The sequence below is a fragment of the Talpa occidentalis genome, unplaced genomic scaffold (genome assembly GCF_014898055.3).
Source record: "Talpa occidentalis isolate TD23 unplaced genomic scaffold, MPIMG_talOcc4v2.1 talOcc4.3, whole genome shotgun sequence".
Lineage (NCBI taxonomy): Eukaryota > Metazoa > Chordata > Mammalia > Eulipotyphla > Talpidae > Talpa > Talpa occidentalis.
In genome coordinates this window covers 148337513-148365414 of record NW_023603184.1, presented here as the reverse complement: position 1 = coordinate 148365414, position 27902 = coordinate 148337513, and the positions used below count along the sequence as shown (strand labels likewise).

General features: G+C 43.1%; 2 protein-coding genes across 2 annotated transcripts in view; both read right to left on the bottom strand.

Annotated features, from left to right (window-relative positions):
- The window catches only part of LOC119256323 (UDP-glucuronosyltransferase 1A8-like), a 110748-nt gene that overhangs the window by 63343 nt on the left and 19503 nt on the right, over nucleotides 1–27902 (bottom strand).
- Nucleotides 291–1193, bottom strand: LOC119255222 (UDP-glucuronosyltransferase 1A3-like). The gene has a single exon (XM_037522163.1). It carries the CDS (start codon nucleotides 1191–1193, stop codon nucleotides 291–293), a length of 903 nt encoding a protein of 300 aa, XP_037378060.1.

The window sequence follows — 27902 nt, the reverse complement described above, 5'->3', positions numbered from 1 at the left end:
GGAGCAGTTCCCAACTCAATTTCTGGCTCCTACGCAGCCGAAGAAAACCGCCGCCCACGAAGGGGCACTTACCCCCAGGACAGCGATCACTGCATCCACCATCACTTGCCAAGCCTGGCACAGCTCAGTACCAGCCTAGCATACCTCTCACGCACCCTGCAACCCCAGCTACACTGCTAGAGACGCTGGAACACTTTAGCTCACAGAAGACTGTCAGGAGGATGAGGTAGAAATCTTTCGAAAGAGGAAATGATAAGAAATATCCTAGAAGTACTTTCATTTTAAGCTTTCTACCTGGCCAGGGCTTGGATAAAGCAACCAATACAGACCTGAGATAATGGCTTCCTGTTGAGACAGTTTATGCCCCCAATGAAGAACATGTTGGGCATGATGGGTCTGGGGTAATCCATCACAAAGTCTCCTCTGAACAGCCAGATGGATCCATAGCCAAAAATTTCCCTCAGCGACACCTCTCTCTGCAGAAGGTCAGAGGCAAGGCTTGCAAAAGGAGAAAAACAAACATGGCATACATAGTTCATGGCCAGAGGGAAGAGCATGTTCTTGACCCTCTCCAAGAAAGTCATGTGGTCTGTAAGTGCTGTTAGAGTCCTGGGAATGTATGAAGAAGGAATAGGGCTCTGCGTACCCTCAGAGTCTAACTCAAAAGGAATGGAACGCAAGAAAAACACAGCAGGAATGGACAGGTACTTAGCCAGCAGCGCCCCACAGGGCCAAAGGGGATCCGTTAAAACCACATCAAAGGAGCTGGAATTAAGGTACCTGATCAGGTCCTTGTTAAACACCAGGTCCCTACAAGTCTTCAGATAGATCAAAGACGATTGCTTTGTCTTTTCCACGCCTTTCAAAAATTTCATTGGAAGAGGCTGTCTTTCAAATGTCGCATGGAAGTACTTCTGGAAAAATCTGTCGAATTCATCCTGAGTGTAGGAAACCTCATAGTGCTTCATCGTGAAGAACTCTTCCCCCTTGAGATGCATGCTGACATCTGGCACGAGGACCACGGCTTGGTGGCCTCTGGCGTGCAGTGCCTGCACAGCCTGACGCATGCTGAGCCAGGAGCTGCCATCCAAGGGGACCACCAACACCTTCCCGCCCTGGGCCCCAGAGCTGACGCACAGGAGGAGCCACAGCCCCAAGAGCACGGGCCAGGGAGCGTGGAGTCCTGCAGACATCTCGGCAGAGCTACAGCCAGATGATTTCAGGATCGCTGTGCTCCCGATACTTAAAACTTTGTCTTTGTGTCGCCACCAAAGCACTTCCCATAATGGCTTGTCATTGGAAGTCAGCAAACCCTCCTTGTGTTAATCATTACAAACTCTATCTATCGCTCTCTTTCCCCACTGGTCCCCCTGTGTTTCACCCACTCCCCAAGGGAGAAGCCAAACTACCCTATCTCAGAGAAATCATTTGACTCGGCAGCTCTCTCCAGAGAACGTTCTAGGTTGTTCCAGGTCATTCTCTAACAAAGTCCTTTAAACTCTGTCCAAATAAAATACTTTCTGGAACACCGGGAATTAGGACTTGAACATGCCTTTTGTGAGCGGCTCACAAAGCAACCCATAACTGGGGACCAGCTGCACAGTCCCTGATGGGCGAGCACAGCCAGGCCTGTGTACCTGAATTGTCCATCTTACAAAGAAGGACTAATTTAGAGGGCTCTCCCTGGACCCAGAGAATGCTCTCTGGAAGTTCTTTGTGCCAGGTGAGGACCTGAATCCAAGCTGCAGCAGCACTGGGAACAGCAGTGAGAGCAGTCTGGGGAATTGCCCACCAAGGGGCGCTTACAGCAAGGACCCACACCCAAAGTCTGGGCCCAGACAAGGCAGGAGCAGGCCGGCAGAGGACATCCCACACCGCCCAGGAGAGCTTGGTGTGGACTGGGGAATTCTGAGTAGACAGAGCACGAGAAACAGTTCTCAGCTATGGGCTTCAGTCCCAGAACTATTTCCCCAAACCCTAGGCTTAGTAAGTCTCCGTCTGTTGATTGTGAGAAGAGCTAAGCCTACAAAGAGGTGAGCGTGTTCTTACATTATATTTAGACCCTGGTTTCATGTGACTTGAACTTGCATATATTAGACTCAGAGCCTATACAGAGATCTGGGGCCCCTATAATATGCTTGTTTCTTGACATTGTGGTGGTCCTGAGGACATGCAAGACCATGGGGAGGAAGGAGCAAACATTTTTGGTGTCTACGAAACTCCTGGAGGCATGCAGAGCGGTGGACTTCATGGGTCTGAACCAGAGACAGGTCTGTATTGCACAGAGAATTTAGAGCAATCCCATATAATGGTGGTTGAAGCCATGACTATGAGTGAAGTCACCTTGGAGAATTCCAGAATGAGGCAACTCTCCTTCCTGACCCCTAAGGGATGGTGTACCCCACTGTCAGTCAAGTTGACATAAACATACTAGCTAAACAATCAAATTCCTTGAAGAAAATAGAGGTGCATGTCTTTACATCTCTAAGTAGACAAAGAATTCTTAGGAGGCTAAAGTACAGACCATTAAAAAAAGCAATTAATCAGACTTCATTGATATTGATATGAAAATATTTGTGAAAAATAGGAAAATGTAAAGCACACATCAGGAGAAAATGTCAATGAAACATCTGTCTTATAAAGAACTTCTTGCAGATTATATAGATATCTTATAATCAAAAATGGAAATACCATATAACCCAACTATCCCACTTTTGGGAATTTAACCAAATTTCAAACCATCAACAAAGCAACAACAGAAAAAAAAAAAAACAAACCCATATGCTCCACACTTTTGCAACTTGCAGAACCCCTGGGGAGAAATCTAAAACAGCAAAAAGGGCATATAAAAAGTCACTACAAATGATTTTTGTATCAACAAAACTTCAGAATTTAAGGGAATAAGATGCCACCGGAAAAGAATAATTCTCCAGAACCCAATCACAACGAATTGTTAAAGGGACGCTCTTATCAAAATCAAGCAAAGAAAATCATCCAAAAAGATAAACAAAGAATTTGATTGAACCAAAAAACAACAGACAAAATGGCTATAACAAGTCTTCCCATACCTATAATCACTTTCAATGTAACTAGACTGAATGCATTAATCAAAAGACACAAAGTGGTCACTTGAATTAGAAAACAAGACCCAACTATGTACTAACGCCGGGAGACTCACCTGAGTTTCAAACACTCAAAGAGAAAGCTTGAAAAGCAACACTACGAGCAAATAGGAACTCTCTCCACCCACCTCTTCTCTCCAAAAAGGCAGAGACAGCCATACTGTCTTCCAGCTAAAAATAGACTTCCAGATTTAAAAAAAAAAAGGGAACGAGAAAAACATATGGAAACTAGGTAATGATTAGGCATTAAATACATCTAGAAGACATAACAATCATCAATATATGCACCAAATGAAGGAGCATCAAACATATAAGGCAAATATTGTTAAATCTGAAATCAGACATTAGCAACAACACAGTAGTAGCAGGAGATTTCACACCCAATTTCACCAATGAACGGGTCAGCCAGACAGAACATCAACAAGGAAACAATAGCCTTAAACAAGGAATTAGAACACATGGGCTTAATAGACATTTAGACAACACTGCACCCAGAAAAGCTGAGTACACATTCTTCTGAAGTGCATGCAGAACATTCTCCAGGATAGACCATATGGTGGGCCATAAAACAAATTTTAATAAGATCACAAAACCACGAAATCATGAAACTGAAACCGTGTCAAGTACAATCTCTGATCACCATCACATCAAAGCAAAAATCAATCACAAAAAGAAAGAAGGAAAACAACACACGCCTGAATGACCACTAGACAAACAAGGAAATCAAATGAGAAATTTAAAAAGACCTAGAGACCAATGAAAGTGAAGACACAACCTTTCAGAACCTATGGAACACAGTAAAGGCAGTATTACGTGGGAAATATATAGCATTACAGGCTCATATCAAGAAACAAGAAAGAACTCAATAAATGACGTTACCTCCCACGTTTAGGGTGGAGAAAAAGGAGACCAGGCAAAAGCAAAAGCCAGTAGAAGAAAGGACATAATAAAATTTAGAGTAGAAATAAATGAAATAGGAACCAAAATACAGTCTAAAGGATCCATGAAACACCAAAAACTAGTTTTTTGGAAAAATCAATAAGACACACCTTTAGCTCAACTCATTAAGAAAAAAGTGGGGGGAATCTAATAAGTAGAATCAGAAATGAAAGGCAAGTTCCAACAGACATTTCAGAAATATAGAGGTCAGAAGAGGTCACTACAAGCATCTATGTGGCAGCAAATTGAATAACCTAGATGAAATGGACAAATTCTTAGAAATCTATAACCCTCTGAGACTGAACCACGAACAAACAAGAAATCTAGACAGAGCAATCATAAGCAGGTAATTGTAACAGCAACCAAAATTCACCCAAAAAGGGCCTCCCCTGGTGGCGCAGGCGGTTGAGCACCATGCTGTGGAGCTGTCTGCAGCCTCTACAGTGCTGGTTTGATCCCATCCCACCGGCGGGGGTCCTCCGTGGCACAACAAACCTCTCCTGTCTCACCCACTGCTCCCCTCAGCAGTGTATTTCATCAGTCTGCCTGTTCTGTTCCCCTCTCTGCCTCTGGTGAATCTTCTCACCCTCCCGCACATCTGGCCTGTACCCCAGTTCTTGTATAAATAAATAAATAAATCTTTAAAAAAAAACGTCACCCAAAAAAACGACAGCCAGGCCAAGACAGTTTCACTAGTGAGTTCTACCAAACCTTCAAAGATGAGCTAACATTAGCCTTCTCAAACTCTTTCCAAAGACACAAAGAGGGAATTCTTCTAACACAGACTATAGCCAGCATCACTCTGATACAAAAACCCAACAAAGACCTCAAACACAGAAAAGAAAATGGCAGACCATTAACCCTGATGAACATAGATGCAAAATTCCTCAACAAAATACTAGCTCTCAACAATACATCAAAAGGATCACACCTGATTACAAGAGGAATTTATTTCAGGGACACAGTCATGGTTCAAAGGCAAAAAGCAATCAATGTCATTTGCTACATCAACAATAGATAAGGTAAAAATCATATAACCATATCATTAGATGCAGAGAAAGCATTTGATAAGATATAACATGCATATGGTATTAAAAAATGGGGATAGGGCCTCCCCGGTGGCGCAGCGGTTGAACGCTGGACTTGGAAGCTGTCCACAGCCTCTGCAGCACTGGTTCGATCCCTGGCCACCGGGCGAGGGTCCCACATGGAGCGCAGACCTCTCCTTCCGCCCGCTGCTCCCCTCAGCAGTGTACTTCGGTCTGTCTGCCTGTTCTGCTCCCCACTCTGATTCTGGTGAATTCTCTCGCCCTCCCGCGCTTCTGACTGTACCCAGTGCTTGTATAAATAAATAAATAAATCTTTAAAAAAATAAATAAAAAATAGAAATAGGGATACATGGAACATACTTCAACATAATAAAGTCTATGTATAAAAAGCCCACATTATACTCCATAGTGAAAGACTGAAAGCATTTCCCGGAAGATCTGGTACAAGACAGCATGGCCACTTTCACTGCTACTATTCAACATAGTATTGCAAGTCCGAGCTAGAGCAATTAGTCAAGAGAAAGATATACAAGAAATCCAAATAGGAAAAGAAGTAAAATCATCACTATATTTGCAGAGGACATGATAATATACACAGAAAAGCCTAAAGCTCCACTAAATAAAAATAATAAACCTAACTGAAACAATAAATCAATACAGTAAAGTGGCAGAGTACAAAATCACTTTAGAAATAGGAGAGCAGGAGCAACATGGCGGTGAGGAGACGCTGCAAGTAAGATCTCCCATTAAAAAAAGTTAATAGGGAGGAAAAGCGGCAGGTCCCAGTGAGAACTGGGACACGGAAGATAAACGGACGACTCCAGCAAACTACCAGAAGAAGAAAGTGGCCATAAAAGAGAACCAGAAGGGAGGAAAGCGCAGAACCCTGCTCCCCTCCCCCACCCACAAAGTCGGCACTCTCCGACCAGCAGAGAGGAGGAAAAAAACAAACTAAAACGACCAACAAGAACAAACTATGCATCAAGCAGGACTGTGAGTGGAAAGGAACTATTACAGCCACTACACCCTGTAAACGGGAGCTGTGGAGAACCCTGCAGGATTTGCTGCAGCGGTGAGCCAACGGCTCCGGGCGCCATTAGAGATGAACAAAGAGACTCTGGAGACGCGCACACAGCCCTGGGCCAGCCGGTAATCTTGCGTGGAAAAGTGGCGCGCTTTGCACGCTTGAAAAGCAAACGCAGATCGGGATCGCGGCTGCCCAGGTCCCCATGCCTGCGACCTAGGCTTTCGGGGAGACGCGCGGAGGCCCTCACTGGGGTGAAAGTCCCTCACTGAGTAAGCAGGAACCAGGCGCCCAGGCATGGGAGCGGGGTGCAAAAGGCGCCATTCCCGCGCCACTGAACTGGGCTACAGCCCGTGTCCTGGTCCTGAGGGCTTTGGAACTGAGACCCGGGGCACGAAATTCGGGGCGTGGGTTCTCCACGAAGGTGGGGCACAAGGCAGACACAGCACCCCAAAGCCGTTGAGGTTTACCCTACCATTCCTGCTCTGTTCCCTGTCCCACGGGGTGAGGGGAGGCGAAAAACAGCCCCCCCAAGGACAGTAGGAGAGATCTCTGGCGCCACCTAGCGACCAGGAAAAAAAATGTCACTAACACCCCATAGAACAGGGAAATTTCTTAAGACTGCTTGAAAAGGGCAGAAGGCTCCCAGAGGAGACAGTGGCCAGCTGGGAAGTTAGCCCATGCCAGGCCCCTTCCGACCAGCATTCTGAGCCCACAGAGGGAACAGGCACCCACGGCCGGGGCAGACCGGGTGCGCAGAAGAGTGTGCCTGAGACCGGAAGCACAGGGACTGAGTCCCGCGTCGCCATTTTAGAACAGGGACATTTCTTCAGTAAAGACTGCCTGAAACCAGCAGAAAGCTCCCTCAGAAGCCAGAGATGGCTCCTGGAGGAGCCAGAGGGGAGCGGAGAAGTTCACCCAAGATGCCGGCCAGTCCGAGCAACACAGTGTCCCAATGCATAAAACAAATTAGAAAACAGACAGTAGGGAGTAGAAGAACCACACGCAACCTATCAACTCCTCAGGAAAAAAGCACACCACAAAAAGAAAACCACCCTCCAGATTACAACGACAGTAACTTGGAAGAACTTCTGAGACTTCCAGAAAAGAATTTAAAATTGCTGTGATTAAAAAACTGACAGAAGTCATAAAGGAAAACAATGATATGAGAAAAATAATCAACGATCAGAAGAATGAAATTGAGTCCGTAAAGAGGGAAGCAAAAGAAACGCAGGAGATCAAAGAATTAATGGAGATGCTGAAGAACTCTGGGAAAAGCAATGAAAGCAGAATAGATGAAATGGAAGAACGAATAAGTACTCTTGAAGACACAGAAATAAAAAGAACCAAAACAGAAAAGGAAAGAGAAGTACGAAGGAAAAAGAACAAAGAAAGACTTCAGGAACTATCTGACTCCATGAGGAAAGGAAATATAAGAGTAATAGGAATTCCAGAAGGAGAGGAGAGAGATGTAGGAACAGAGAAAATATTCCAGGAGATAATTGAAGAGAACTTCCGAAATGTGAAGAAGGAGCTGAAAATTGATATACAAGAAATAAGAAGAACACCAAACTTCCACAACGAAAGGAAAAATACAGCAAGACACATAATAGTAAAGCTCCCAAGAATCCAGGACAAAGAAAAAATAATGAAGCTGATAAGAGGGAAGAAACAGATAACATTCAAAGGAAAGCCAATCAGGCTGACATTGGACTTCTCTGAAGAAACACTACGGGCAAGGAGAGAGTGGAGGGACATAGTCAACAGACTCCAAGAAAACAGATGCCAACAAGAATACTCTATCCCACAAAGCTCTCCTTCCTCTATGAACAAAGAATAAGGACCTTCCCAGACAAACAGAAACTCTGGAATTTCATTACAACTAAACCCCCACTCCAAAAAACACTACAAGGAATCCTAAAGCCAGAACCTCAGAGGGACGAATAACAACGAAAGAAGGCCAAAAAAAAAGTTATTAAAAGAATAAATAAATAAAATCAAAGGAAAGACAAACACAATGGCAAATACAGATGCTAACATATCAATATTAACTCTAAATGTAAATGGACTAAACTCTTCAATAAAAAGACACAGAGTTGCAGCCTGGATTAAGAAACAAAACCCAGCCTTTTGCTGTCTCCAGGAAACACATTTAGCTACAAAGATAAAAATAGGCTCAAAGTTAAAGGATGGAAAACAATCCTACAAGCAAATGGACCAAAAAAGAAAGCAGGAACAGCTATACTTATATCAGATAAAACAGACTTCAAACTCAAAAAAATAAAAAGAGACCCCAATGGTCACTACATTATGATCAAGGGGACAATACTTCAAGAAGAAATAACACTCATTAACATATACTCACCAAACGAAGGAGCACCAAAATATATCAGACACCTGTTGTCCTCTCTGAAAACAGACATCAGAGAAAACACATACGTAGTGGGAGACTTCAACACACCACTATCAACAATGGATAGATCAACAAGACAAAAAATAAGTAAAGAAACTAAAGCTCTAAATAAGGACCTAGAGCATTTGGGCTTAACAGACATCTATAGAACACTAAACCCCAAAAAAATGGAATACACATTTTTCTCAAGTGCACACGGATCATTCTCCAGGATCAATCATATACTGGGGCACAAGACAAACATCAACAGATACACAAAGATTGAAATCATACCAACCCTCTTTTCTGACCATGAAGGCATCAAACTAGAAATAAACCATAAAAGGAAGGCAAGGAACTTTCCTACCTCATGGAGATTAAAAACCACACTACTGGAAGACCACTGGACTAATGAGGAGATCAAAGAAGAAATTAAAAAATTCTTTGAATTGAATGACAAGGAGGACACCAATATCCTAAATGTATGGGATGCAGCAAAAGCAGTAATAAAAGGAAAATATATAGCAATAGAAGCTCACATCAAGAAACAAGAAAGAACTCAAAGAAACAACCTAATCTCAAAGCTCAAAGATCTAGAAAAAGAACAACAAAAAAACCCAAAACCAGTAGAAGAAAAGAAATAATAAAACACAAAGCAGAAATAAATGAAATTGAAACTAAAAATACAATCCAAAAGATCAATGAAACCAAGAGCTGGTTCTTTGAAAAAATCAATAATATAGACAAACCCCTAGCCAGGCTCACAAAGGAAAAAAGGGAGAAAGCACAAATAAACAGGATCACAAATGAAAGAGGAGAAATCACAACGGACACAGCAGAAATCAAAAGAATAATCAGTAACTACTATGAACAGTTATATGGAAACAAGTTCAACAATCTAGAGGAGATGGACAAATTCCTACAACTCTACAATCACCCAAAGCTAGACAAAGAAGAAATAGAACACCTAAACAGACCAATTACAATTAGCGAAATTGAAATGGTAATCAAAACCTCCCCAAAAACAAAAGCCCAGGACCTGATGGATTTACAAATGAATTCTACCAAACATTCAGAGATGAATTAGTGCCTATCCTTCACAAACTCTTTCAAAAAATGAGAAGGAAGGACAATACCAAACACGTTCTATGAAGCCAACATTACACTAATACCAAAACCAAACAAGGACAACACAAAAAAGGAAAACTACAGGCCAATCTCCCTAATGAACACTGATGCAAAAATTCTCAAGAAAATTTTAGCTATCAGAATCCAACAATGTGTCCATAAGATAATTCACCATGACCAAGTAGGATTCATTCCAGGGACACAAGGATGGTTCAACATCCGAAAATCAATCAACGTTATCCAACACATCAACAAAAAGAAATATAAAAACCATATGATAATATCAATAGATGCTGAGAAAGCTTTTGACAAAGTGCAACACGCATTCATGATAAAAGCCCTTGAAATTCTTGGGATAAAAGGAACATACCTCAACATCATAAAGGCCATTTATGACAAACCAACAGCCGGTATCATTCTCAATGGTGAAAAGCTGAAAGCAATTCCATTAAGATCTGGAACAAGACAAGGATGTCCACTCTCACCACTGCTCTTCAAAATAATACTGGAAGTCCTAGCCAGAGAATAAGACAAGAGAAAGACATACAAGGAATCCAGATAGGAAAAGAAGAAGTCAAACTATCACTATTTGCAGATGATATAATAATATACATAGAGAACCCCAAAAACTCCACAGAAAAACTAATTCAACTCATCAATCAGTTCAGTAAAGTGGCAGGATACAAAATCAACACGCAAAAGTCAGTAGCCTTCCTATACACAAACAATAAATCTGAAGAAGAAGAAATAAAAAAAACCATCCCTTTTATTATTGAAACAAAAAAATCAAATATTTGGGAATAAATCTAACAAAAGAGGTAAAGGACCTATACAAAGAAAACTATAAAACACTGTTAAAAGAAATAGAAGAAGACACAAAGAAATGGAAAGACATCCCCTGCTCATGGATTGGAAGAATAAACATTATTAAAATGGCCATCCTACCAAAAGCAATATACAGATTCAATGCTATTCCAATCAAAATTTTGATGTCATTCTTCAAAGAAATAGAACAATTATTGATGAAATTCATATGGAATCCAAAAAACCCCGAATAGCCAAAGCTCTCCTGAAAAAAAAAAAGAAGGGAATGGAGGCATCACACTCCCAGACTTCAAACTCTACTACAAAGCCATAATCATCAAAACTGCATGGTATTGGAACAAGAACAGACACACAGACCAATGGAATCGAATAGAAAATCCAGAAATAAACCCACAGATTTATGGTCAACTAATCTTTGACAAAGGAGCAAAGACTATGCATTGGAGCAAAGAAAGTTTGTTCAATAAATGGTGCTGGGAAAACTGGGTCGCTACATGCAAAAGAATGAAGCTTGACCACTACCTCACACCATACACAAAAATCAACTCAAAATGGATTAAAGAACTAGACATAAGACCTGAAACCATAAAATATATAGAAGGAAATATAGGCGAAACACTACGGGATTTGCACATCAAAGACATCTTTACAGACACATCACCCAAAGCAGTGATAGTGAAGGCAAAGATAAACAGCTGGGACTACATCAAATTAAAGAGCTTCTGTACAGCAAAAGAGACAATAACAGAAACAAAGAGAAACCCCACCAACTGGGAGAACATTTTTGCACCCAACACTAATGATAAAGGACTGATCACAAAAATCTGCAAAGAGCTGATGAGACTCAACAACAACAAAGAAAATAATCCCGTCAAAAAATGGGCAGAAGAGCTAAAAAGAAACTTCTCTGAAGAGGAAATGCAAATGGCCAACAGGCATATGAAAAAATGTTCAACATCACTTGTCATCACGGAAATGCAAATCAAAACTACCATGAGATACCATCTTACACCAGTGAGAATGGCACATATTAAAAAAACTAGCAACAACAAGTGTTGGCGAGGGTGTGGAGAAAAAGGAACTCTTCTGCACTGCTGGTGGGAGTGCAAACTGGTCCAGCCACTATGGAGAGCTGTGTGGAGATTTCTGGACCTACTAAACATAGAGCTTCCATAGGATCCAGCAATTCCACTCCTAGGTATTTACCCAAAGGACACAGAAACATCAATTCCAAAGAACACCTGCACCCCTATGTTTATAGCAGCACTGTTTACAATAGCTAAGCTTTGGAAACAGCCCAAATGCCCAAAAATAGATGACTGGATCAAGAAGATGTGGTATATATACACCATGGAATATTACTCAGCATTCAAAAAAGATAAACACATGCAATTTGCAGCAACATGGATGGCGCTGGAAGGGATCATGCTCAGCGAAATAAGCCAAAAAGAAAAAGAAAAATACCGGATGGTCTCAACAATGCAGGAATCTAGAAAACTTAAATAAGGGACCAGAAAAATGAATAACTATAAGAAAGCGAAAATCAAAATCAACAAAAAACTATGAATCAGAGACACTTTTGGGGGGTGAGGGGCGGAGGGGAGGGATTGGGTCAGAATGGGGGGGTTGCAATTGTATGGGGAATATAAAAATAAAATTTATTATTTAAAAAAAAAAAGAAATATCCTAGAAGTACTTTCATTTTAAGCTTTCTACCTGGCCAGGGCTTGGATAAAGCAACCAATACAGACCTGTGATAATGGCTTCCTGTTGAGACAGTTTATGCCCCCAATAAAGAACATGTTGGGCATGATGGGTCTGGGGTAATCCATCACAAAGTCTCCTCTGAACAGCCAGATGGATCCATAGCCAAAAATTTCCCTCAGCGACACCTCTCTCTGCAGAAGGTCAGAGGCAAGGCTTGCAAAAGGAGAGTGACAAACTTGGCATACATAGTTCATGGCCAGAGGGAAGAGCATGTTCTTGACCCTCTCCAAGAAAGTCATGTGATCTGTAAGCGCTGTTAGAGTCCTGGGAATGTATGAAGAAGGAATAGGGCTCTGCGTACCCTCAGAGTCTAACTCAAAAGGAATGGAACGCAAGAAAAACACAGCAGGAATGGACAGATACTTAGCCAGCAGCGCCCCACAGGGGCAAAGGGGATCCGTTAAAACCACATCAAAGGAGCTGGAATTGAGGTACCTGATCAGGTCCTTGTTAAACACCAGGTCCCTACAAGTCTTCACATAGATCAAACACGATTGCTTTGTCTTTTCCATGCGTTTCAAAAATTTCATTGGAAAAGGCTGTCTTTCAAACATCATATGGAAGTACTTCTGGAAAAATCTGTCGAATTCATCCTGAGTGTAGGAAACCTCATAGTGCTTCATCGTGAAGAACTCTTCACCCTTGAGATTCATGCTGACATCTGGCACGAGGACCACGGCTTGGTGGCCTCTGGCGTGCAGTGCCTGCACAGCCTGACGCATGCTGAGCCAGTGGCTTCCATCCAAGGGGACCACCAACACCTTCCCGCCCTGGACCCCAGAGCTGACGCACAGGAAGAGCCACAGCCCCAAGAGCACGGGCCAGGGAGCGTGGAGTCCTGCAGACATCTCGGCAAAGCTACAGCCAGATGAGTTCAGGATCGCTGTGCTCCCGATACTTCAAACTTTGTCTTTGTCTCGCCACCAAAGCACTTCCCATAATGGCTTGTCATTGGAAGTCAGCAAACCCTCCTTGTGTTAATCATTACAAACTCTATCTATCACTCTCTTTCCCCACTGGTCCCCTGCTGTTTCGCCCACTCCCCCAGGGAGAAGCTAAACTACCCTATCTCAGAGAACTCATTTGACTTGGCAGCTCTCTCCAGAGAACGTTCTAGGTCATTCCAGGTCATTCTCTAACAAAGTCCTTCAAACTATGTCCAAATAAAATACTTTCTGGAACACCGGGAATTAGGACTAGAACGTGCCTTTTCTGAGCAGCTCACAAAGCAACCCATAACTGGGGACCAGCTGCATAGTCCCTGATGGGCAAGCACAGCCAGACCTGTGTACTTGAATTGTCCATCTTACAAAGAAGGACTAATTTAGAGGGCTCTCCCTGGACCCAGAGAATCCTTTCCGGAAGTTCTTTGTGCCAGGTGAGGATCTGAATCCAAGCTGCAGCAGCACTGGGAACAGCACTGAGAAGCAGTCTGGGGAAATGCCCACCATGGGGCACTCACAGCAAGGACTCACACCCAAAGTCTGGGCCCAGACAAAGCAGGAGCAGGCCTGCAGAGGGCATCCCACACAGCCCAGGAGAGCATGGTCTGGAGTGGCGAATTCTGAGTAGACAGAGCACTAGAAATGGTTCTCAGCTATGGGCTTCAGTCCCAGAACTATTTCCCCAAACCCTAGGCTTAGTAAGCCTCCTTCTGTTGATTATGGGAAGAGCTAAGCCTACAAAGAGGTGAGCGTGTTCTTATATTATATTTAGACCCTGGTGTCATCTGACTTGAACTTGCATATATTAGACTCAGAGCCTATACAGAGATCTGGGGCCCCTGTAATATGCTTGTTTCTTGACATTGTGGTGGTCCTGAGGACATGCAAGACCATGGGGAGGAAGGAGCAAATATTTCTGGTGTCTACGAAACTCCTGGATGCATGCACAGCGGTGGACTTCATGGGTCTGAACAGAGAAGGGTCTGTATTGCACAGAGAATTTAGAGCAATCCCATATAATGGTGGTTGAAGCCATGACTATGAGTGAAGTCACCTTGGAGAATTCCAGAATGATGCAACTCTCCTTCCTGACCCCTAAGAGATGGTGTGCCCCACTGTCAGGTCAGTGATGTTGACATAAACATACTAGCTAAAACAATCAATTTCCTTCAAGAAAATAGAGGTGCATATCTTTACATCTCTAAGTAGACAAAGAATTCTTAGGATGCTAAAGTACAGACCATTAAAAAATGCAACTAATCAGACTTCAGTGATATTGATATGAAAATATTTGTGAAAAATATGAAAATGTAAAGCACACATCAGGAGAAAATATCAACGAAACATCTATCTTATAAAGGACTTCTTGCAGAATATATAGATATCTTATAATCAAAAATGGAAATACCATACAACCCAACTATCCCACTTTTGGGAATTTAACCAAAATTTCAAACCATCAACAATAGCAACAACAGAAAAAAAAAAAAAAAAACCCATGTGCTCCACACTTTTGCAACTTGCAGAACCCTGGGGAGAAATCTAAAACAGCAAAAGGGGCAAATAAAAAGTCACTACAAATGATTTTTGTATCAACAAAACTTCAGACTTAAGGGAATAAGACGCCACTGGAAGAGAATAATTCTCCAGAACCCAATCACAACGAATTGTTAAAGGGACGCTCTTATCAAAATCAAAGCAAAGAAAATCAACCAAAAAGATAAACAAAGAATTTGATTGAACCAAAAAACTACAGACAAAATGGCTATAACAAGTCTTCCCATACCTACAATACTTTCAATGTAACTAGACTGAATGCATTAATCAAAAGACACAAATTGCTCGCTTGGATTAGAAAACAAAACCCAACTATCTCCTAACTCCAGGAGACTCACCTGAGTTTCAAAGACTCAAAGAAAAACTTGAAAAGCAACACTGCGAGCAAATAGGACCTCTTCTCTCCACCCACCTCTTCTCTCCAAAAAGGCAGAGACAGCCATACTGTCTTCCAGCTAAAAATAGACTCCCAGATTTAAAAAAAAAGGGAACAAGAAAAAGATATGGAAAGTAGGTAATGATTAGGCATTAAATACATCAAGAAGACATAACAATTATCAATATATGCACCAAATGAAGGAGCATCAAACATATAAGGCAAATATTATTAAATCTGAAATCAGACATCAGCAACAACACAATGGTAGCAGGAGACTTCACACCCCAATTTCACCAATGAACGGGTCAGCCAGAGAGAACATCAACAAGGAAACAATAGCCTTAAACAAAGAATTAGAACACATGGGCTTAATAGACATTTAGACAACACTGCACCCCAGAAAAGCTGAGTACACATTCTTCTGACGTGCATGCAGAACATTCTCCAGGATAGACCATATGGTGGGCAATAAAACAAATTTCAACAAAATCACAAAACCTTGAAATCATGAAACTAAAACCGTGTCAAGTACAATCTCTGATCACCATCACATCAAAGCAAAAATCAATCACAAAAAGAAAGAAGGAAAACAACACACTCCTGAATGACCACTGGACAAACAAGAAAATCAAATGAGAAATTTAAAAAGACCTAGAGACCAATGAAAGTGAAGACACAACCATTCACAACCTGTGGAACACGGTAAAGGCAGTATTATGGGGGAAATATATAGAACTACAGGCTCATATCAAGAAACAAGAAAGAACTCAAAAAACGACATTACCTCCCACGTTTAGGATGGAGGAAAAGGAGACCAGGCAAAAGCAAAAGCCAGTAGAAGAAAGGACATAATAAAATTTAGAGTAGAAATAAATGAAATGGGAACCAAAATACAGTCTAAAGGATCCATGAAACACCAAAAACTAATTTTTTGGAAAAATCACTAAGACACACCTGTAGCTCAACTCATTAAGAAAAAAGTGGGGGGAATCTAATCAGTAGAATCAGAAATGAAAGGCAAGTTCCAACAGACATTTCAGAAATATAGAGGTCAGTGAGGTTACTACAAGCAACTATGTGGCAGCAAACTGAATAACCTAGATGAAATGGACAAACTCTTAGAAATCTATAACCCTCTGAGACTGAACCACAACAAACAAGAAATCTAGATAAAGCAATCATAGGCAGGTAATTGTAACACCAATCAAAACTCACCCAAAAAAGGGCCTCCCCTGGTGGCGCAGGCCATTGAGCACCGCGCTGTGTAGCTGTCTGCAGCCTCTACAGTGCCAGTTTGATTCCATCCCACCGGTGGGGGTCCCCCATAGCACAGCACACCTCTCCTGTCGCACCTCAGCAGTGTATTTCGTCAGTCTGCCTGTTCCTTTCCCCACTGTTCCTTTCCTTTCCTTTCCCCGCCTCTGGTGAATCTTTCACCCTCCCGCACATCTGGCCTGTACCCCAGTTCTTGTATAAATAAATAAATAAATCTTTAAAAAAAAAGTCACCCAGAAATCGAAAGCCAGGCCAAGACAGTTTCACTAGTGAGTTCTATCAAACCTTCAAAAATGAGCTAACATTAGCCTTCTCAAACTCTTTCCAAAGACACACAGAGGGAATTCCTCTAACACAGACTATGAAGCCAGCATCACTCTGATACAAAAACCTAACAAAGACCTCAAACACAGAAAAGAAAATGGCAGACCATTAACCCTGATGAACATAGATGCAAAATTCCTCAACAAAATACTAGCTCTCAACAATACATCAAAAGGATCACACCTCATGACAAGAGGAATTTATTTCAGGGACACAGTCATGGTTCAAAGGCAAAAAGCAATCAATGTCATTTGCTACATCGACGATAGATAAGGTAAAAATCATATAACCATATCATTAGATGCAGAGAAAGCATTTGATAAGATATAACATGCATATGGTATTAAAAAATAGGGATAGGGCCTCCCCGGTGGCGCAGCGGTTGAACGCTGGGCTGCGAAGCTGCCCGCAGCCTCTGCAGCGCCGGTTCGATCCCTGGCCGCCGGGCAAGGGTCCCACATGGCACGCAGACCTCTCCTGCCGCCTGCTGCTCCCCTCAGCAGTGTACTTTGGTCTGTCTGCCTGTTCTGCTCCACGCTCTTATTCTGGTGAATTCTCTCGCCCTCTCGCGCTTCTGACTGTACCCAGTGCTTGTATAATTAAATAAATAAATCTTTAAAAATATATATATAAAAAATACAAATAAGGATACATGGAACATACTTCAACATAATAAAGTCTATGAATAAAAAGCCCACATTATACTCCATAGTGAAAGACTGAAAGCATTTCCCGGAAGATCTGGTACAAGACAGCATGGCCACTTTCACCGCTACTATTCAACATAGTATTGGAAGTCCGAGCTAGAGCAATTAGGCAAGAGAAAGATATACAAGAAATCCAAATAGGAACTCATCAATCAGTTCAGTAAAGTGGCAGGATACAAAATCAACACGCAAAAGTCAGTAGCCTTCCTATATACAAACAATAAATCTGAAGAAGAAGACATCAAAAAAAAATCCCTTTTATTATTGAAACAAAAAAAATCAAATATTTGGGAATAAATCTAACAAAAGAGGTAAAGGACCTATACAAAGAAAACTATAAAACACTGTTAAAAGAAATAGAAGAAGACACAAAGAAATGGAAAAACATCCCTTGCTCATGGATTGGAAGAATAAACATTATTAAAATGGCCATCCTACCAAAAGCTATATACAGATTCAATGCTATTCCAATCAAAATTTCAATGTCATTCTTCAAAGAAATAGAACAATTATTGATGAAATTCATATGGAATCACAAAAAACCCCAAATAGCGAAAGCTCTCCTGAAAAAAAAAAGAAGGGAATGGAGGCATCACACTCCCAGACTTCAAATTATACTACAAAGCCATAATCATCAAAACTGCATGGTATTGGAACAAGAACAGACATACAGACCAATGGAATCGCATAGAAAATCCAGAAATAAACCCACAGATTTATGGTCAACTAATCTTTGACAAAGGAGCAAAGAATATGCATTGGAGCAAAGAAAGTTTGTTCAATAAATGGTGCTGGGAAAACTGGGTCGCTACATGCAAAAGAATGAAGCTTGACCACTACCTCACACCATACACAAAAATCAACTCAAAATGGATTAAAGAACTAGACATAAGACCTGAAACCATAAAATACATAGAAGGAAATATAGGCGAAACACTACGGGATTTGCACATCAAAGACATCTTTACAGACACATCACCCAAAGCAGTGATAGTGAAGGCAAAGATCAACAGCTGGGACTACATCAAATTAAAGAGCTTCTGCACAGCAAAAGAGACAATAACAAAAACAAAGAGAAACCCCACTGACTGGGAGAACATTTTTGCACCCAACACTAATGATAAAGGATTGATCACAAAAATCTGCAAAGTGCTGATGAGACTCAACAACAACAAAGAAAATAATCCAGTCAAAAAATGGGCAGAAGAGCTAAAAAGAAACTTCTCTGAAGAGGAAATGCGAATGGCCAACAGGCATATGAAAAAATGTTCAACATCACTTGTAATCAGGGAAATGCAAATCAAAACTACCATGAGATACCATCTTACACCAGTGAGAATGGCACATATTAAAAAAACTAGCAACAACATATGTTGGCGAGGTTGTGGAGAAAAAGGAACTCTCCTGCACTGCTGGTGGGAGTGCAAACTGGTCCAACCACTGTGGAGAGCTGTGTGGAGATTTCTGGACCTACTAAACATAGAGCTTCCACAGGATCCAGCAATTCCAATCCTAGGTATTTACCCAAAGGACACAGAAACATCAATTCCAAAGAACACCTGCACCCCTATGTTTATAGCAGCACTGTTTACAATAGCTAAGCTTTGGAAACAGCCCAAATGCCCAAAAATAGATGACTGGATCAAGAAGATGTGGTACATATACACCATGGAATATTACTCAGCATTCAAAAAAGATAAACACATGCCATTTGCAGCAACATGGATGGCGCTGGAAGGGATCATGCTCAGTGAAATAAGCCAAAAGGAAAAAGAAAAATACCACATGGTCTCACTCATAGCAGGAATCTAGAAAACTTAAATAAGGGACCAGGAAAATGAGTAACTATAAGAAAGTGAAAATCAAAATCAACAAAAACTATGTACCAGAGACACTTTTTGGGGGGTGGGGGCCGGGAGGGGAGGGATTGGGGTCAGAATGGGGAGATTGCAATTGTATGGGGAATATAAAAATAAAATTTATTAATTAAAAAAAAAATAAAATCACTTAATACAGAAAGAAAAAAAAAAAAGAAATCCAAATAGGAAAAGAAGTAAAATCATCACTATATTTGCAGAGGACATGATAATATACACAGAAAAGCCTAAAGCTCCACTAAATAAAAATAATAAACCTAACTGAAACAATAAATCAATACAGTAAAGTGGCAGAGTACAAAATCACTTTAGAAATAGGAGAGCAATGAACTAGAAGAGAGAAATCAAAAAAATACCCCCTCAAAAGTAGAGCCCCCCCAGCCGCCTGGGCCATGGAGGGAGACCCACTCCTCGCGCAGTGCCAGGCAGAGCTCCCCCTCCTCACAGCCCTCCAGCTTGGCCACCTCTGCCAATGACCACCCAGGTCCTTGTGCACCTGCATGGTTGCTCGGCCCAAGAGCTGACACTGGGCGTGCGTGGCCCCCCTCTGGCGCTCCAACAGAAGGAACGGCGAGGTCTCTCAGCTCAGGGTCCTCGGCCTGTGGGCACCATTGAGTTACTTGAGTTGGCGGTTCTCGCCCACGTGGCCCCGCCACTGCAACTCATCTCCCGCAAGAGGCGGCCTCTCTGCACCACGAATGCCAGGAGCGCCGCCTCCTCCTGCCCCAGGCGCCACACCAGCTCCTCCTTGCCCAGGGCCGCCCCCTCCTTGGCCATCAGCTCTCCCAGGCCGCCAGCCTCAGCCCCAGGGGGCTCAGGCCCTGGAACAGGACTGTCCACCACTGCGGCCAGGAGCCCCCAGTCATGCCCAGCACTGCTCGCGCTCTGGCTCCTTGGGCGCCGGCTGCTGCCCAGCTAGGCGGGCCAGAGAGACGGCTGCATCAAGCAAAAGAGGAGCAGACGCCACAGGTGACAGCTCCTGTCAGACAGATGAGCTTTTCTTCCCTCTGGATGCTGGACTCGTGAGCAGCAGCACCTGCCCAGGGGCCTGGGCCTGCCCCGGACACATAGCAGGTCACCTCCCTTTCAGAGACCTGGAGGTGCACCTGCAGAGCTACACATGTTTACCTGTCCTGACCTGCCCCTACTCCGGTGCTTTTTTTAATAGAAAAAATTTTAAGGTACATTTTAATGTATCCATGGGACATTTACAGCTGCTCCCTGGCAGAGCGGTCACTGGCTGCCAATGACTACTGACCAACGAGAGACACTAGAGAGACACTGTTAAGTGTAAATACATCCCAGAGTTTAAAGACTTGGTATGTAAGAAAAAGAATGCAAAATCTCTCAGTAATTTTATATTGAATACATAATGAAATAATGGTTTCGAAGTATTTGGCTGAATACAATATGTTATTAAAACTATTTAACCCTCTTTTTTGCTTTTTTCTAACACACCTATTAAAAATGTGAACTGCCATTGTTTTCATTGGGCAATTCTGAGGTAGACCACAAAAATCCTATTGAGCAATTTTTTAGGGGCCTCTGTGGTGGCGCGAGAGGTTAAGACACAGCACTATGAAGCTATCCCAGCCACTGCAGTAGGAGTTCCATACCCAGGCAGGGAGCTGACCCACATGGCACAGCAGACCTCTCCTGTCTCCCCGCTGCCCCCCTCAGCAGTGGATTTCAGCCGATCTGCCTGTTCAGAACCCCACTCTGTCTCTGGGGGATCCTCACCCCCGCATCTCTGGCCTGCACCCCAGTTCTTGTATGAATAAATAAATAAACGTTTTTAAAAAAAGAGAAATTTTTTTTAAAGAAGTAACTTCACAGAAAACATCCTCTGATTACAATCCAAAATAACTTAAGAAATAGAGAAGGGTGGTCACTCTTATCTATACAGGGATAAAGGAATGGCCTTGTAGATAACCACTGATTTAAAAAGGAAATGGAAAACAACCATTTAAATGACAAAAAAAACTCAAAATAAGAGCAATGTATACCCAAACCTAAGAACATAAAAAATACCTATGATCGTCAGGACCTCTTTATTTAGAAAAATCAATGTAAAGCAACTTGAGAAAATTGGAAAACAACTACAAATAAACCAAGGGGAATAAGGATGACATATTTACTTAAAAAAAAAAAAAACTGGCATGAATGAAATAGAAAACAACCCTGCAACCCCAGCTACACCGCTAGAGACGCTGGAACACTTTAGCTCACAGAAGACTGTCAGGAGGATGAGGTAGAAATCTTTCGAAAGAGGAAATGATAAGAAATATCCTAGAAGTACTTTCATTTTAAGCTTTCTACCTGGCCAGGGCTTGGATAAAGCAACCAATACAGACCTGAGACAATGGCTTCCTGTTGAGACAGTTTATGCCCCCAATGAAGAACATGTTGGGCATGATGGGTCTGGGGTAATCCATCACAAAGTCTCCTCTGAACAGCCAGATGGATCCATAGCCAAAAATTTCCCTCAGCAACACCTCTCTCTGCAGAAGGTCAGAGGCAAGGCTTGCAAAGGGAGGCAGAGAAACATGACAAAAGATGTTCATGACCAGAGGAAAGAGCATGTTCTTGACCCTCTCCAAGAAAGTCATGTGGTCTGTAAGTTCTGTCAGAAGCCGGGGCACATAGGAGGATGGATTTGGGCACTGAGTACCCTCAGAGTGGAATCCACAAGGAATGGAATGCAGGAAAAACACAGCAGGAATGGACAGGTACTTAGCCAGCAGCGCCCCACAGGGGTAAATGGGATCCGTTAAAACCACATCAAAGGAGCTGGAATTGAGGTACCTGATCATGTCCTTGTTAAACACCAGGTCCCTACAAGCCTTCACATAGATCAAAGACGATTCCTTTGTCTTTTCCACGCCTTTCAAAAATTTCATTGGAAGAGGCTCTCTTTCAAAAAACATTTTGAAGTAATCCTGGAATAATCTGTCGAATTCATCCTGAGTGTAGGAAACCTCATAGTGCTTCATCGTGAAGAACTCTTCCCCCTTGAGATGCATGCTGACATCAGGCGCGAGGACCACGGCTTGGTGGCCTCTGGCGTGCAGTGCCCGCACAACCTGACGCATGCTGAGCCAGGGGCTGCCATCCAAGGGGACCACCAACACCTTCCCGCCCTGGACCCCAGAGCTGAGGCACAGGAAGAGCCACAGCCCCAAGAGCACGGGCCAGGGAGCGTGGAGTCCTGCAGACATCTCGGCAAAGCTACAGCCAGATGAGTTCAGGATCGCTGTGCTCCCGATACTTAAAACTTTGTCTTTGTCTTGCCACCAAATCACTTCCCCTAATGGCTTGTCATTGGAAGTCAGCAAACCCTCCTTGTGTTAATCATTACAAACTCTATCTATCGCTCTCTTTCCCCACTGGTGCCCCGCTGTTTCGCCCACTCCCCCAGGGAGAAGCCAACCTCCCCTGTCTCAGAGAACTCATTTGACTCCAGAGTCTGCTGCCAGGGGCTGCCAAACAGGGATCTGGGAGGATCCTGAACTCAACACTTGACGAAGACAACACAGGCTGTTGAGAAATCTGTATTGACCTCATGAACTATGAGTTGCTGTTATCTAAGGCATAAATGGGCAAGACAAGCATCAGCAATAGCACAGAGGGGTCAAAGGGCCTCCAGGGCCTGCACACCACAGCACAGCCACAGAACTTTATGTCTTTCCGAGGCTCAGTGCCATCTCTCCACGCACAGGTGAGGACCATCATTATTGTGCGGGACTGTGCTGTGCTCTGGGCAACGCTGATGCCAGACCCCGTGGCTGGAGGTGCTGGACTTCCACCTGAGAGTCCCATTATGTGCAGCTGCCCTGGCTGCCTGCAGAGAAAGCCAACCAGGGTCACAGGTGACTGCGCTCCCTGTCACCACGGCACTGTTCCAAACCACGCTGATGAAGACTGTGCACGGGAGAGACAGCGCGGGGCCAGGAGATCCCAGGCACAAGCCCCTCTAGAGGCCAGAGAAAGCGGTGAGGAGGCAGTGTCCTCCGTGGGAGGTTTAATGCTGTGATGCTCTTGATTCCCCCCACATAAAGCTACAGATTTATTGCAAAGTCAAGAAAATCTCACTGTGGAGTTCAGCATGATGAGCAACATGTATTTTGAAATTCACCAAGAATCATCTGACTTCTGGAAATAGAAGTTCCCATCACCCGTGCTCCACAGAAAATGACCATAACCTCTTGCCAGTTGTTGAAAACAATTCTGATGGCATCTGAGAGCAGGCCAAGCAGATGGACAGGGGCGGGGGGGCGCGCCTTGATGGCCTGTGGGTACCAGTTGGCCAAGAGCAAGGGGCAGTTTCCTGCTCTTTGTTCCTCCCTTGGGGCCCTGGTAACCGCCCCCCACACCCGCCACTGCACCAACTGGGCCCCATTAAAGAGGAGGTCATCACATTCCACTGTCTCCACCTGGCCACAGGATGTCCAGCAGCTCAGCCAGCCTATCCCCCCACCTGGGGCCAGGGACTGAGAAGTCCTTCTGTTTCTCCCAAGCCCTGTGGGGTTACCTGGGTGACCATGCTGTTCACCAAACTTTCGGGGATGGCTACCATGCACCAGTTACCAACCTGGGGACTGATGGCTAACTTCATGGAAACAGCAAAATTATGACAGTGCCAGCCACCTGGGAGACAAGACCCAACACCTCTACCCACGGCATCTCAGTACCAGAGCCCCAAGGGCAACACAAGGCAGCAGCCCTGCAGGAGCAACGCCTCACCCAGAGAGGGGACAGCACCAGGACTGGCCAGCAGTGGCTCTGGGCCAGGGCAGGTAAGTGTCTCAGGAAGCCCAACTCAGCCGTTCACCCCTACCAGGCCCTGTGCAGGGGCAGAAGTCCCCCGCCAGCCCCCACAACTGACCCAGAAGGGGCACGGACCAGATGTCATCATGAACACATTTCACTCAAAGACAAAGACCACGTCTTGAGTCGAAACAGGGACCAGCCAAGCCCTCCAGGCCATGAGGCCGACAGGTTCTGTGGCTCTTTATCTCGTGTTAAGGGAATCTTGACCCCAGAACCTATTCTCACCAGAGTAGGGGGCTGGACAGATGGCATGCGCGAGACCACCTCTCCCAGCACCTCTGGGCAGGATGTGTTGGGTCAGGATCAGACACAGTCTGTGCCACGTCAAGCCACTCAAATTCATTCTCAACAGCGCTGATGTCCTCCCAGTACCTGGCCCAAGGCTCAGAAGTGTCACAAGCATCCAGAATGGGGAGAGAACGACATGACTAGGGGAATCCAGGGAGTGTTGAAAGAGCATAGGAGCAAGCTGCAAGCAAAGGCAGCGTGGAACGACCTCCTGGCAGAGTGATAATGCGTATTGCCTCAAATTTCAAAGGGCAGAGGACAGATGGGAGTGGCAGCAGGGACGTCCTTCATCCCAAGTTTCAAGGGGTCAATGTTTCTTTATCTCTTGCGGCTTCTGGTGATTGCTGGCAGTCCTTGGTCTTCCTTGGCTTGTCCATGCATCAGCCAGCCACTTGGTCATCTTTCCCCATTGTGTCTCACCTGCCTACCTTCTGTGGGTGTCCAATTTTCCCCTTTTATATGGACACCCATCATGTTGGATTTGGATCCACTCTAACAACGTCCTTTTAACTCTGTCCAAATAATGTACTTTCTGAGATACTGAGAATTAGTACTTCAACACGCCTTTATGAGGGGCTCACAAAGCAACCCATAACTCGGGCTGAGCAGCTCCTGAAGTTGGTGAGCACAGCCAGGCCTATGTGCTGTTATGTCCATCTTACAAAGAAGGATAAATTTTGAGGACTCTGCCTCCAGGGAGTACTCTTTGGAAGTTCTTGGTGCCAGGTGAGGACCTGAATCCAAGCTGCAGCAGCCCTGGGAACAGCAATGAGAGGCAGTCCCCTCACAACAAGAGGCCCACACCCAAAGGCTGGGCCCAGACAAGGCAGGAGCAGGTCTGCAGAGGGCATCCCACACAGCCCAGGAGAGCAACGTCTGGATTGGGGAATTATGAGTAGACAGAGCACTAGAAAAAGTTCTCAGCTATGGGCTTTAGTCCCAGGTCTATTTCCCCAAAACCTATGCTTTGTAAGCCCCCTTCTGTTGATTATGGGAAGAAGCTATACCTACAAAGGGGTGAATATGTTCTTACATTATATTGAGACACTGGTGTCATCCAATTTCTACTTGCATATATTAGACTCAGAGGCCATAGAGAGATCTGGGTCCCCTGTAAGATGCTGGTTTCTTGACACTGTGGAGGTCCTGAGGAGAGGGAAGACCATGGAGAGGAAGGAGCATACATTTCTGGTGTCTACAAAACTCCAGGAGGCATGCGCAGGGGTAGACTTCATGGATCTGGAACAGAGAAGAGCCTGGACAGCACAGAGGACTTAGAGTAATCACATATAATGGTGGTTGAAGCAGATGACTATGGGTGAAGTCATCTTGGAAAATTCCAGAAAGAGTGGCATCTCTCCAAGTAGAACCCTAAGAGATGGTGTTCCCCACTGTCAGTCATATTGATGTAAGCATAAAAGCTAAAACAATCAAATTTCTTGAAGAAAATAAGAAGCATATCTTTACATCTCCAAGCAGACAAAGAATTCTTAGGACACAGTTGTACAAACAGTGATAAAAAGCAATTAATCAGACTTCATTGATATATTTTGAAAATGGTTCTTAAAAATACGAAAATGTAAATCACACATCAGGAGAAAATGTCAATGACACTTGTATCTGATGAAGGACTTGTTTGCAGAATAGGTAGACATCATATAATCTAAAATGGAAATATACAATCCAACAACCCCACTCTTGGGCATGTAAACAAAAATTTCAAACCATCAAGAACAACAACAAAAAACCCATATGTTTCATGCTTTTGCAACTTTCACTCTTAGGGAGAAATCCAAAACAGCAAAATGGGCATACGAAAAATCAGAAAAAATGACAGCTTGAGAATTTAAGAGACTAAGATGCCACAGGAAGGGAATAATTTTCCAGAACCCAATCACAAAGAATAATTAAAGGGACTCTCCTATCTAAATCAAAGAGAAGAAAATCCGCCAAAAACATTAACAAAGAATTTGATCAAAACAAAAGACAAAATGGCAATAACAAACCCTCATATACTTATAACCACTTATATGTAACTGGACTGAACTTATTAATCAAGAGTCATAAAATTGTCAATTGGATTGGAAACAAACCCCAGCTATCTTCTAGCTCCAGGAGATTTGCCTGAGTTTTAAAGACTCAAAGATAAAGTTTGAAAAGCAATACTACAAGCAAATAGGACCTCCTCTCTCTGCCCCAAATAAGTCAGGGACAGCCATACTGTCTTCCAACTAAAAATAGACTTCCAGCTTAAAAAAAAAAAAAAAAGGTAACAAGAGAAAGATAAGGAAACTGTGTGATGATTAAGCAATAAGTATGTCGAGAAGACATAACAATCATTAATATATATGCAACAAATAAAGGAGCATCAAATATACAAGGCAAATATTATTAAAGCTGAAATCAGACATCAGCAACAACACACAATAGAGGCAGAAGACTTCAACAACCCACTTTTGGGCCTCCCTTGGTGGCGCAGCGGTTGAGCACTGGGCTGTGAGGCTGCCCGCAACCTCTGCAGCGCCGGTTCGATCCCCCGCCACCAGTGAGGGTCCCACATGGTGCACAGACCTCTCTTGCCACGCCCACTGCTCAGCAGTGTATTTTGTCAGTCTTCCTGCTCTGCTCCCCACTCTGGCTCTGGTGAATTCTCTCACCCTTCCGCGCTTCTGACTGTACCCAGTGCTTGTATAAATAAAATAAATAAATCAAAAAAAAAAAAACCCACTTTCACCAATGAACAAATCAGCCAGACAGAAAATCAACAAGGAAATAAGAGCCTTAAGTAAAGAATGAGAATACATAGGCTTAATAGACATTTATACAACACTGCACCCCAGAAAAGCTGTTCATATTCTTCAAAAGTGCATGTATAACATTCTCCAGGGTAGACCATACCATGGGTTATAAAACTTATATCAATAAAACCATGAAGACTGAAACCATATGAAGTATATTCTCTGATCACCATCACATCAAAATAAAAATCAATCACAAAAAGAAGGAAAAAAATGCTAACATGTGGAGATTGAACAGCACATGTTAAATAAGGAAGTCCATTGACCATTGGATAAATAAGGAAGTCAAATGAGAAATTTAAAAACACCTAGAGACCAATGAAAGTGAAGACACAACCCTTCCAAACCTATGGAACACAATAAAAGCAGTATTAAGTGGGAAATACATAGCACTACAGGCTCATATCAAGAAACAAGAAAGAACTCAATAAACAATCTTATCTTTCACCTTAAGGATCAAGAAAAAGAACAGACAAAACCTAAAACCAGTAGAATAAAGGACATAAAATTTAGAGCAGAAATAAATGAAATAGGAATCAAAAACTAGTTTTTTGGAAAAAATCAATAAAATAGACAAACAAAATCAATAAAATAGATCAAAAGGATCATACCTCATGACAAGTGGAATTTATTCCAGGGATACATTCATGGTTCAATATCCAAAAATCAATCAGTGT

Excerpts from the sequence above, each read along its gene's own strand:
- LOC119255222 (XM_037522163.1), bottom strand. The coding sequence starts at position 1,193 with ATGTCTGCAGGACTCCACGCTCCCTGGCCCGTGCTCTTGGGGCTGTGG.